General features: G+C 40.4%; 1 protein-coding gene across 1 annotated transcript in view; it reads left to right on the top strand.

Annotated features, from left to right (window-relative positions):
• Abca12 (ATP binding cassette subfamily A member 12) overlaps positions 1-13,078 on the top strand; it is a 161,768-nt gene that overhangs the window by 52,190 nt on the left and 96,500 nt on the right. The window contains 2 exon segments of the mRNA XM_050154267.1: positions 2,168-2,321; positions 11,727-11,818. Of these exon segments, the coding sequence (XP_050010224.1) occupies positions 2,168-2,321; positions 11,727-11,818 (246 nt within the window).

The raw sequence follows: 13,078 nt of genomic DNA on the forward strand, positions 1-13,078 counted from the left end.
TTTTTTTTTTTTTTTTTTTTTGAAGGTCGGGGTCTTCTGTCTTCTCCCACAGGAAGAATCTAGGTTTTAGTATCAAGCCTACCTGTAAAGGACTTGTGTTCTACAGATGGCCAGCTGCCTTGGCAGCCAGCACATTTTATAAAGCAGTTGTTAAAATCAACTCTTCACCGCTGTAGCTCATGGCTGACTTGAAGGGGGATCAAGTCACTTACTTATGCTTTTATTACTTTACATAGAATTAGGTTTCATGGTGAAATTCTTCAAAAAGATTTATGTTTTTATTACTTTTCTTCCCTGACTTCTTCTCCTGCCCTCCTGCCTCCAATACATTGCTTCTTTCAAGATAAGCACGCCCTTTGGTCCACCCTCTAGACAAACTTGGTTCCTTCTCATGGTCTCCTATCTAATTTCGTGGTCATTACATGTTAGTATAACCTCTCATTCACACACATTCAAAGTTAGAATCCACATATAAGATATAACGTGAAGCTTGTCCTTTTGAGACAGGGCGATGTCTCTTAACGTAAGGCTTTCCAGTTCCATCCGCAACTTTCATTTTTATTAACAGCTGAATAAAATCCCTTTGTGTATATAAACTGCATTTCCCTCACCCACTCTTCTGTGGGCGGGCAGCTAGGCTGGTCACGTGGTGTTGCTTTTACAAATAGTGCAACAGCAAACGCGGAAGCACAAGCGGCTCTGTGGTGGGATACAGAGTCCTTTGGGAATTTTCCCAAAAGCGGCATAGCTGGGCACGATTGCATTTCTGTTTTTAGTTTCTGGAGGACTCTCCTGCTGATTCCTATAGTGGCTGCACTAGTCTGTACTCCAGCAGCTGCGGAAGAAGCTCTCTTCCCACACCGTCACCAGAACTTGTTACTCTCTGTTGTCTTGACAATGGCCATTCTGATTTAGGCAAGAGAGGGTCACAAAGGGGGTTCAATCCGCATTCTTCAACAGCTAAAGGATATTGAATGTATTTTTATTTATATGAATGTATGAATATATATGAACATATCTATATTTGCTAGTCATTTGGGGGCTTTTTAAAGGACTATCTTTTCACTTCATTAGCCATGCGTTGATTGGCAATTTTATGTTTTCATTGTTTAATTTTTGCAGTCCTTTACATTTCCTGTGTATTAACCCCCATCAGAGGGGTCACTTTTCTCCTCTGTAAACTGTCTGTTAATAATTTTACTACCGAGTTTTTGAACAGGAGAAAAAGAACGTTATATATAATAATCAGAATGTCAAAATGAGAGGAGAATGAAGCGCTCCTTAGCATCCGCAAAGTTAGTGACATCTGATTCATTTGATCACAAAACTGGACTTTCGTGTGGTGGGAAAGCTGACATACAGTCAGAAAGAGGGAAGGAAATGCTCGTGAGACAGATCACCCCCGTTTTGTCTGATCTGTCAAGTTTTTGATACATAAATGATTATGTATTTAGAGGGTCTTTTAATATTCTGTTTGTAATACTTTAAAGTATTTTATATTAAACTGCATTTTATAAATCTAGTTTTCTTATCTGTCCCTCTGGAATGAGTTACAAACTTTCCTTCTAGGAATTGGCGTGCTCAATGGTCGCTCAATATTTTTATCATATACAGAATTATTTCAAACCACTCTAGCAAGTTCTATTAAAGCTACCTTCCAGTATTATTTCAGGGGAGCTGGAGTGGCTCAGTGGTTAAAAACACTTCCTGCTCTTCCTGAAGATCTGAGTTGGGTTTCTAGCACCCACCTTGGGTGACTCTTGACTGCCTTCAACTCCAGCTCCTGTTCCCCTCTTCTGGCTTCTGCAGGTCCCTCTATCCATATGCACATGCCCACACATGCAAGAATACATATACACACCATTAAAAATAATAGAGCAAATCTTTTTTAAAAAGTGTTTCTTTAGAATGAACTCTAGGTAGAAGAGCCCATGGGTCAACAAGCATTTTTAAGTCCTTTGATTCCTTTTAAGACATCTAGGAAAAAAATCAAGTTAAATTAAAAAACAAAATTCTCTAGGCCAGGGTCATTTGCTGAGGGATAGTGTCAAGGTCCCAGGCAGTCATACTGAAAAGCTAGTTTTACAAAATGAGCTGTTACTATTCTTCTTTCCATCCCCAGGTATGTCTGTGGCAGTGATGTCATTTTTTTTCTTTTTAATTTCAGGTTACCTTGCACCTCGAAACCTTCCAAGTGCTGGATTCTTCCCATTCCTACAAACCCTCCTCTGTGACACTGACTCTAAATGCAAAGACACACCCTATGGGCCGCGAGATCTGCTCCGCAGGAAGGGCATTGATGAGACGCTGTTTAAAGACAGGTATGGCACTCTTTAAGCAGGCTGAGGGTTTCTGAAATAATGTCCTAAAAATGTGTGAAAGCTTGCTTCCTATGTTAGTGGACGTGCGGGCGAAAGAGGAAAGGGAGTATAAGTTAAGTCCCATCATTATGAAAAATTGAGCACAGTCTGTTTATTTAGGGTCAGTTAGTTACTCAAACTTCCCATTTTAAGATAAATGGCTGAGGAAGTTCTACTTTTCTGGCCTCAAATATTTTTCGTCCCTCCTTCCCTTGTCAGGGACACCTTGTCGTAAGACTCAATCACAGGCTATGTAAAATTAGAAAAGATTGTATTAAGAAAATTTTAATAGAGAAAAGAAACCCTGCCACAAAATGAAGTAGATAATAGTAGAAGTTGATAGCAGGGCGCTCATCTCCAGGAAGACCTCCACGTTTGTCTTACCTGACGTGATCCTTCCTGTTATAGTGAAAACCAGGAAGAGCAAATGAGAAAGTTGAAGAACTAAAAGTGCAAAGGAATAATGTTGAAAGTACAGTAACTAAGCAATAACCTTTAAATGGGGTCAATTCATGTGAGAAGCGGGTGAAGAATGGAGATAAACAATAGAGACATTGTTTACAGCATTATCATCTACAGCCTATGCTTCTCTTCCTGGAAATCTAATCTTAAAGAGATGCCCAGGAGCCTACCTGTCAATAGAACTGCAAACCATATTGTAATTTTGAATCACTTGTTACAGATTAAAAAAATGTTCACTGGAGAAAAGATTAGAGATATTTGGTTCTCAGATGTGAGTATTAAGTTCTTGGCACATAGCACAGTTTCTCCTTTAATGGTCACATGATTTGGGCTATACTATAAGATGGCTGATATTTTTAAAAAGATTAACCTTTTTAGCATAAACTGTAAATATGTCAAGAATTGTTATGAGGAACAATGTGTAACATATAACATACACTTGTTGCTTTGGGTTGGCAATTATCCTTGATTTTTTTGGTATAATAAGTTGATCAGGTTTGATGCTCAGAACAACTCTGTTATTCTCACTTGTTCATTAATTTATTCAACAAATAATGACACCAGTACTTCTCAGGACAGATACCTTTCCAGGTGATGCAGAGGTAGAGAAGACAAAGCCCTTCTGCTCCTTGCATTCAATGTACAGAAGGAAAAGCAAACGGTGGACAATGAAAAAAATGACTGGCATTTGCTTAATAATAAGTGTATCAGCAAGAACATGAAGCAGACAGTCCAAGCCTCACAACAAGTCTCCCACATTCAGTGGGCCTAATCTGGACCTATGCAGCTTCACCTGCTATCATTCCAGAGTCGGTGGACTCTCAGCTGTTTCTGTGGGTATCACCATCATAGTCTTAACCCTTCTGCTCATATTACTCCTCCTCCCTCTCTTGGGCTGGTCTCAGGTACACATTCTTTTTGGAGGGCTACCTTGCTCAGGCTAGACATAGGGGGAGGGCCTTGGTTTTGCCTCGAAATGAAGAGTAAGACTTTGTTGACTCCCCATGGGAAACCTTCTTACCCGTTCTGAGGAGTGGATGGGGATGTGGAATGGATAGAAGGTGGAGGAAGCAGGAGGAGGGAGGGAGCAGGAGCGGAGATAGCTATGTAAAATTAGAAAAGATTGTATTAAGAAATTTTTAATAGAGAAAAGAAACCCTGCCCCAAAATGAAGTAGATAATAGTAGAAGTTGAGAAGTAGGGGTTGAGTTGTGTAGCAAGAGAAGGCATCCGCTACAAAGAGCTATTTGGGTTGAGACCACCAAGAGCAAGGGAGGAAGAATATCTGGAAGGTATGGTTTCAAGAAGAGCCACAGCAAGGGATGCTGAGGTAGGGAAAGCAGGACATTTAGAGGAGGAGAAAGTCAACTGATACAGCACTGCAGGAATGGTGAGCTGGTCGACCGACATGACAATCGGTCATGTTGGATATTTAAAATAGCATTCTGAACCCCAGATCATTTATCTACTTCACCGCATATTGCTGTGCATTCAGTATTTTTCTAAACTATCAGTTAATTAGAGCTTAATTTAGGAAGTTATGTACAATAATAAAATTGCATTAATGGTATTTCTCAGCATGCTATTAACTTTTATGTTTTATATACATAAAACATAAACATATAAACATATAAAAATATAAACATAAAACATAAAACCAGGTGCCATGCAGTGAAACTGGCACCTGGTTACTGGGTAAACCCTTGAATTGCTTCCCTTTGGTGAAGGAAGACTCACCAGCAACACCTCATTAAAACACCAAACAGTCTTGCTCTTCTGTTCTCAGAGTGAGGAAAGGAAGAACACCTTTGGTGGCATCAAAGGAGGCCCACGATGTCGCCTTTAATAGATGCTCTTCTGAAAACTATAATCACACTGCAGTTGCTGCTGCCTGGCCTAGTGTTTTGATGTGATTTTGATTTCGGCACTAGTCTTCTGTTATTAAATTCATATTCCTCCAGGCATTATCTTCACAATGAAAGGAAAAGAAAACCCAACAGCAACCCCAACAACAGCAACAAAGCTGCTGAACTCAGCATCAGCTGTAACAAACTGTCTGGCAAAAGAGATGGCAGCCTTCACGGCTTTCCTGCTCTCTAGCACGATAGATAGCTTGACATCACAGGGCTTATCCTTGTCCTTCCTCCCTGTGCAGCATCTAAGAATATATCACGCAGTGGGAACCCCTGACCCTTGTCATTGCTCACACAGTTGGTGAAGGGCAGAGATCACCCCCTCGGAGCCCACAGGGTCATTATTTGGAGTCATGATTCAGCATTCCTGGGGACACTGAGGAGGAGAGAGCTGCCTTTAGAGATTCCACCACTGTTACTAATCATACTTTTCCATGACCCGTGGCTTGTGAATTCATGCCCTTGATCTTATTGGAAGGCTCCTGCAGAACTGAAAAAATAGCTAATGCAATTTATTCAGGGAGTGTGTGTGTGTGTATGTGTGTGTGTGTGTTAGAAAATGTAACAAAGTTTTGAAATGAACCTGAGGACACTTAGAATATAAGGTAAGAACACATAGCTGTCCCCATTTGACTGTAGAGATGAAATAGGATGTATAGTTTTTATGTTGTTTTAATTTCAAACTATAGCCACTTTAAGTGGAATTGATGTTAAAATAAAGGTTAAAATTCATTTCTCTAAGAACAAACTAGAAGGATGCATTAGCTGCCACCTAGGCCAGTTATTCATCTAAATTAAATACACCGACAACACAAAATGTGCTCCAGACAATATAAGTTGCTGCAGATGCCGCGATGAATTATGCTCATTTCACACCTCAAGAATTTAGAAGCCATGAGGAAAGAGACAGGGAGACAAAATAACAGTGAAATGATCACATAACATGGTAAATGTGATGGATATTTGTTCTCAGGTCTCACTATGCCTGAAACATTAGATAGAAATGGTGACCAGTCACACAACTTCCTTAACATGCTGTGCTTAAGGAATATGAATGTTGCTGTTGAATGTATCATTAGAGTAGAAGTAGATTTTGGTAGGGTGACGCCAGGAGACTTCTCTAAGCAGTCCTTGAGGATCTATCTTCAGGCGCAGAGGGCGCAGCTAGGCTCTTGACTAACCAAGGTCCTTTACTCAAGCTTCATTACAACACATATGCGCCTGCGCACGCGTGCGTGCGTGCCAGCAAACACATTTGCGAGAAAAAAAATAGAAGCATGGGTTATCCTGTCATGCCCGCCTCGACCAGCAAGGAAGACGCAACAAAGGCGCTCTTCTTGCTAGCATTTTATTCAGGACCTTTTGACAATCGAAGATATCTCTTTCCCTCTCCTCTCTCTCTCTCTCTCTCTCTCTCTCTCTCTCTCTCTCTCTCTCTCTCTCTCTCTCTCTGCTCGCTCCCTCTCCTGTTCCCCACTTGTGCAGAGGATCGTGATCTGTGAGTCTATCCCTAAATAAAGAATGCTTTATTGTATTCAATTCTGAGCTAGTGCGGGACTGCTTTATAGCAGCAGGCTATATTTATTTGTCTGTTCATTCACATACATATGGTTGTGTGTGGGGAGTAATAATAATAAAGAAAAAAATTATCAGTTTGAGAGTGGGGGATGTGGGAGGGGTTGGACAGGGAGTATCTGGGAGAGGCTATAAGGAGGAAAAGGAATAGAGCAAAGTAATATCATCCTATTTTAATTAAAAAATGTATTTTAAATTTTCCTTTGGTNCTCTCTCTCTCTCTCTCTCTCTCTCTCTCCCCCTCCCCTTAAAAAGGCACGGGCCGCTAACCCCGGATTGCCAGGTGGGCACTGACCATAGGTCCACGCATATGCAAGCAGCTGACAATCATTGCGTGATCATAGCATAAGTCAGGTCTTAGCCAATAGTCGGAGCTGATTATCAGGTGTGGCTCCACGCAGCTCTACACATTGTCCATCATGGAGAGGTAGGCAAATGGCTTTGCTTTTGACTGTGATTTTCATGAATTTTCTCACGGTGGTGCCAAAAGAATCCATCTATTTTGTGTCTAGGTAGGATGCTCTGGGTGTTGTCCTTGTAAAGACACTGATGCTTCCTCCTGCTCTTATCCCCATGCTTCCAACCCTTCTCTGTCTCTAACATGTTTCCTCATCTACTCAACATTGGGCCTTTAAAAACTATTAGGCATATACTTATTCTAGTTACATATTACAAACACAAAGTCTTTTCAATGACTATTAAAATCCTAGGACATCTCAGCATACTAAGGAATTATAAATCTTGATTATAACTGGCTGACCTAGAAGAAAAAGGTTTCAGAGTACAAGCAGTGTTTATACCTGAAGCATGGATGACCCTTGAAGAATGAGGGTCAGAATGAATTTTGAGAGATAATTAAAACAATTAAAATTTTTCAGGGAATGGCTTCTATTCATAGGAAGGGCAATCACATCGAGTAACTGTGAATGACTCCATGGTTGTTATTGTCTAGAGTCCTTGTTTGCAGTTAAGTCGGTGATGAATGACAGGTGGAACGGGGATCAGATGCAGGCTTACAGCACGTTTTCATTCCAGATGTCACTACATACGATTATGATTCTGAAGAAGCGATGAAAAATCCTTATAAAATTTTAACTAACCCTTAGAGATAAAAAAAAGAAAGTCAGAATCTTCTTTCCAGGATGGGCCATATGTCTCTTTCCTAGGAGGAGTGCTTTTTATAGACAGCCTTCACTACAGCACACAGACATTACCTATCCAGGTAGTTGGGCCCTCTCACAGGAAGCGCTGACACCCGGTGTAAGTGCGGAAGTCCTCTTATGATGTCACATATCTGTGTGGCATTTCCCAAATGTAGCTGCTGGCAGACACATCTGAGAAGTCAGATCTATTCCGAGTTAAGTTTTCATCATAACTGAGTGGAATTTTTAATACAAAATATTTCTCTTATTGAGCTCTGCTCTAAAGAGATCTTCATAAATCTGACAGAAGCAAAGTCCTCTTCTCTGGCAAGCTAGAAGAAAAGTCTTTAACCAACTCTGTGGTATTTGTACACTCAGCTCAGACCAATGAAAGTCCATTAAATAATGCCGTGGCCACTTGCCAATGTGAGCCTGACATTCTTGGCTCACTTCTAAGGGTGAATTTTCTCCAATCAGATGGCCCTATGTGTCAAATCCAGAGGCCATCTACGTTTTGCACAGTGCTTTCACATAGTCCCAGGGATACCCAACATGAGATAGATTTCAGACAAGTTCATTACACTTATTCAGAGCTCCTGAATGGGAACTTTAAGTCTCCTCAGTTGGTTCTGGGTAGTGTAAATGGAAATGAGTTATCCATGAGTAATCACACTCAGTTGTCACAGCCTTCTTCAGCGTCTCGCAGCTTTGGCACAACTGATACTTATGACAGATAAGTCATGGTTGGGCTGTGTATTGGAGGGTGTTTAGCATCATCACGAGCCTCTGCCTACTAAGCACCAAGTGCATCATCCTGTCTGCAGCTGTGACAATTAACTATGTCTCCCGTCACTGTATGGTCAAACACCCTCTGAGGGAGGCAAGTAAAGGCATTCTTGCATGACAGCCAGTGGGGTAGTGAAACAGTGAAGGAAAAAAATTCAGGTAACAAGGGCACAGATTAAAGTTGTGAATCTAAGGGCCATGCTCTACAAATGTGACCAATGGTCGCTCCAATTTAGTAGGCCCATCTCATTTTCTTATCATCCCCTATGCCTGTCCTTGCTTAGCCCTCCCATGAATGTATTGAAACTCTTGACCTTTCCTATTTGACTCTTCCATTAAGATTTCAACAGAACAAATTTAATAAATGTTGTTAAGCTGGTGATGAACATGGCTGGTGAGGACAGTGAATATCTGCCATGCCACTGCTGGGTAGTTCCTTCTCCAGTGAGACCTGCAGACTTGGATGCCTACAATGAGAGTTCCCACAGATAAGCATGTCACCTACTGCAAGTTAGTTCATGCCCCTGGCATGCAGCTAGGGAAGCAATGTCTGAGATCTTTTAGGAAGGAACGGAATCAAAACTTCTAGAGTTTCCTCTGACACCAAGGCCTTTGGTTCACATCCCAGGAATACTGCCTCTTTGTATGATCAGCCACCAGATCAAACAGTCCAGTGCTAGGTGAACGCTGTTAGTTCCTAGAATGTAGAGGTGTATGAGACATGGTGATTGCTCCTTGCTATCCAAGCTGTCACAGCCTAAAATGGAGAAGCTGTTGCATATAAATATGCACGAATCAATTATGCAAAGTAACAGAAAGGGCACTGTTCCTCTCCTGTTGCTCTAATCAAGCTCATTAGAAAGTTCACAATTCCACCAACTCAGGAAGACTGGCTTTTTTTTTTTTTTTTTTGTGCCTACTTTAGCAGTTTGCTAAAGGGGTAATAAAATTATCTTTTTTTTTGACAGAAACTGTATTTCTCCTTATAGTCTCAACATGAAATAAAATTGGAGATATTTTTCCAGAGGATGAATAGTAAGCACATTTGGTATTCCAACTCCACATTCCCACAGCACAGCTTCATAGAAGGGAGTGAGCAGATGCATTACTTCCTGGTTTAGGAAAGAGCCTCCTAGAACTAGAACCTCCCCAGCTCCTTGTCTGGAACCTTCACTGTGCTGATGCCTGGGAAGGGAAGGAGCTGTTCTCTTGGCAGAATGGTGCAGGAGAATTATCTGTATTCTGTCAATCATGTATTTTAATAAAACGCTGATTGGTCAGGCAGGAAGTATAGGTGGGTCAACCAGACAGGAAGTAGAGGAGGGACGATGAGAACAGGAGAATGCTGGAAAGGAGGAAGCCCATTCCTCTCACTCCTGAGCAGACCACCAAAGAAGCAGGATGTAATCTACCCAGCTAAGAAAGGTACTGAGCCATGTGGCTAACATAGATAAGAACAATGGATTAATTTAAGCTACAAGAGCTAATAAGTAGCCTGAGCTAATGGGCCAATCAGTTTAATAACTTATGTAGATCTCTGTGTTATGTTCTTTGGGGCTTGCCGGCTGTGGGGTATCGGGCGGGACAGAAACCCCAACAAGCAGGCCCTCCATGTTACAGCAGAAGTAGTATCAGGTTTTATTAACTGAAAGAAGAAGTTGGGTAGCCTGGCTATGTGTGACAAAAGTAGCCTTGCTTCCCCAAGACCGCAATTTTTTCCCCAAGACCCACCTTCTTCTCCTTTCCCCCTCTTACTTAATAGTCAGTATATTGTTTCTTGCCTCTTCATTGCTATTTTGATCTTCCTCATCCTTCTCTAATTTTTTTTGCTGTCTCTGGTCCTTAACATTTTTATGAAGGCATCTCTCTCTGTCTCTGTCTCTCTGTCTCTCTGTCTCTGTCTCTCTGTCTCTGTCTCTGTCTCTGTCTCTGTCTCTGTCTCTGTCTCTCTCTCTCTGTGTGTGTGTGTGTGTGTGTGTGTGTGTGTGTGTGTGTGTGTTGATACTCAGTAGTCTTCCTTAGAGAGTTACAAGCTAGACTGGGAAAAAATGTCAAGGAAAAAAAGTAAGCCTAACTTTTCCCAACTTTCCAATACTTTTTTTTTTCTTGAGAAGGAAAAGGTTCAGGTCAGTTCTTATTTTCATCTGAATGGCTTTTCCATCCAAATAGTCAGCATAAGGAATGTAAAAAGATTTAGGGGAATATAGTCATGGTCATGAATAATTCAAGTGTACATTAAGAATGCAGACCTTTTGGAGCAACCACTGCATTTTAAGGAGAATACTGGAAAAACACTGGGGAATAGAAACAAATGTTACCTCTTCTCATCATTTTTATAAAAAGAAGCCTCCAAAACAAAAGCCACCACTGAACAAATGTTCCCAATTATAAATTGCTAAGATCTACTTTATAAAGCAGGAGTCTGGCTGAAGCACAATTATAAGTAGAATTTCTTGCCATCTTTAGGTATCATAATTATGTTTTTAAAACAACTATACAAAATTCACCAACTTCCTAGAATTCTGAAAGTTGTTTCAATCCACGTAGTCTGTTTGTAGAATAGACAATCTATTCTAGGCCCTTATTTTTAGTTGTATCTAATTTTCAAGAAAATATAATTGCTTCCACTTTGGGGACTGGAGAGATGGCTCACTGACCAAATATGGCCTGGTGTTCAATCTTTGCTACTGAAAAAGTGGGAGAAAATATGCTTGTTGTTGTTTTTGCATCTTAGTACTGTAAGTCATCAATGTAGAGAGTGCACTTTTTAAATGATGGCTCCTAAATTTGGGAAAATTCAGTATTATTTTTTCCGAAAGCGAGCATGGCTACACGGCATGGGAACCCCTGGCCTCACAATGCTTTTGTCACCACTCTGCCACATTTGGTGGAATTAGAAATGTGGTCTAATGCCATCCGTGCCTTTATACCCGCCGCCACCTACAACGGCATCAATCACACTATGTCCCTGGCACCTACTAGATCTTCTCGAGCATTTATTCTTTTCTTTCCCCCTGAATCTGGCTGTAAATACTAGTTCCCTTTGAAGCAATCTGCCATCCGTAATTAAATACAATTAAGTTTTTTTTTTAATTGTTGACAAACAAGCAGGCCTTGTTTTCCACTTTCAAAACACAACTCCTTATTTAGGCCCTGCCAGATTTTCAATAGGAAAAGAACACCATAAGTATGTTTAATGTTCGCCCAGAATGCTTTATTCAAGTAAATTCTTCTTTCAAGATTAAAAGAATAATGACTGCTTTAAAATCTCATCTTGTTCATTACCACTGAGCAAAAGTTTACCTGGCAAGAAACCTTATGTGTTCATTGGTGCATTGGGTAGGTGAATCCATCCTTTAATATCTGAGGAAATAGTCGAAAACTTTGCAAGTCCTTAGAGCCCCTGAATCTTCTGCATAAGAAATTGCTTTAGTTAACTGGAATTAATGTGGACAAAGTTAGAGAGTTCTTGCTTTTTCTTCCTCTAGTGAAATCCCGAAAAAGTCATCCAACCCAAAGAGGGACAGCAATTTATCACTCCAGAGCACCCAAGTTCCAGAAAGAAGTCATGCACCACTGGGTAAGCCAGCTCTCTCCTGTAAGGCTGAGAATAGACCTTTGGAACAGCTAGGAAAGGGCTAATCTTTAACTGTTTTACACTTCAGATTTTCAAATAAAGATGGAATGCTTAGATTGCCCCCAAGGGACCCAAGGACTCCCCATGGCTGCCTGTGTATGGCAGTAGAGCAATGCAACTTCTTCAGAATGATTAGAAATTGAGTTCTTCCTGAAATGCTGCGCAGGAAAGTCTAGATGTTGAGGATTGCACTGTATCCCAGAAGAGAGTCTGGCCCTCACCTGCAAGATAAGTGGAATCAGGGTGCACAGAATTTCCAGGAACAAAAATTATTGGCAAGAACTTCAGAGATTTATCCAGACTTTCCATTTATCAGATGAAGATTAGGATGCCAGGAGAGTTTAAGCAGACACCCATAAATGAACAGGCATTTGATGGATGCTTCTCTTTCCTGCTTAAAACACCTGGTTTTAAAGTGGCTTGACAATGCTTCACATAAGGCCAGACTCCTTCAAATGTGTATGTGCCTCAAACTCTCTGAGTTACGTTATAAAAGCACAAGATTTCAAGTTTTTACACAAGTAATGCTGGTGCCTTAAGAAAACACTGATTAGAACTCTCAAACCATTGGACTGTTTTACATTTTTTGGCAAACATGGATTGGGTATGTGCTAGCTTGCACTCAGTGACTTAGAGACCGGGTACATTTTAGTGAATAAAACAATGCTCCTTGTGTATTAGAACTTGATTGTTCCTTTGGGGGAAAGAAGAAGCATGTTTATTTAAATATTTAAAAATTTAAATTTTATTTAAATTTAATTAATTTGTATGTATATAAAGAATTAAATAAAACTTTAAATATTTGAATATCTATAACTATGATGTCAAGTAAGTGTAGGGTTGATGTCATAGGAACATGCTGGCCCTTGTTCTTAGGAGTTAAGATATGAGTGATCTGCAGATATCTGGTTGAGTAGATTAAGGCACAGCTGAAATAAGTTCACAGTCTCACAGTCCAGTAAGCTCTACCTTACTCAGTAGCTATAGGCTATGCTTCTCTTCCTGACTATTTATCTCATAAATAGATTGCTTAAGTCTAGAGGAATCAGATGGCAAATTTTTCCGTCCTATAGGCACTAAAATGAAGGTCCTCCTGAAATATGTTACCGGCATCTTTAAATGCTGAGATTTTCTATTGTGAGGATAACAAATACTTGTGCCCAATATTTATAAAATCAACTTCCTTTCTATCCATGATATATA

The sequence above is a fragment of the Alexandromys fortis genome, unplaced genomic scaffold (assembly GCF_014885135.2).
Source record: "Alexandromys fortis isolate MF-2015 unplaced genomic scaffold, M_Fortis_MF-2015_v1.1 scaffold_40, whole genome shotgun sequence".
NCBI lineage: Eukaryota > Metazoa > Chordata > Mammalia > Rodentia > Cricetidae > Alexandromys > Alexandromys fortis.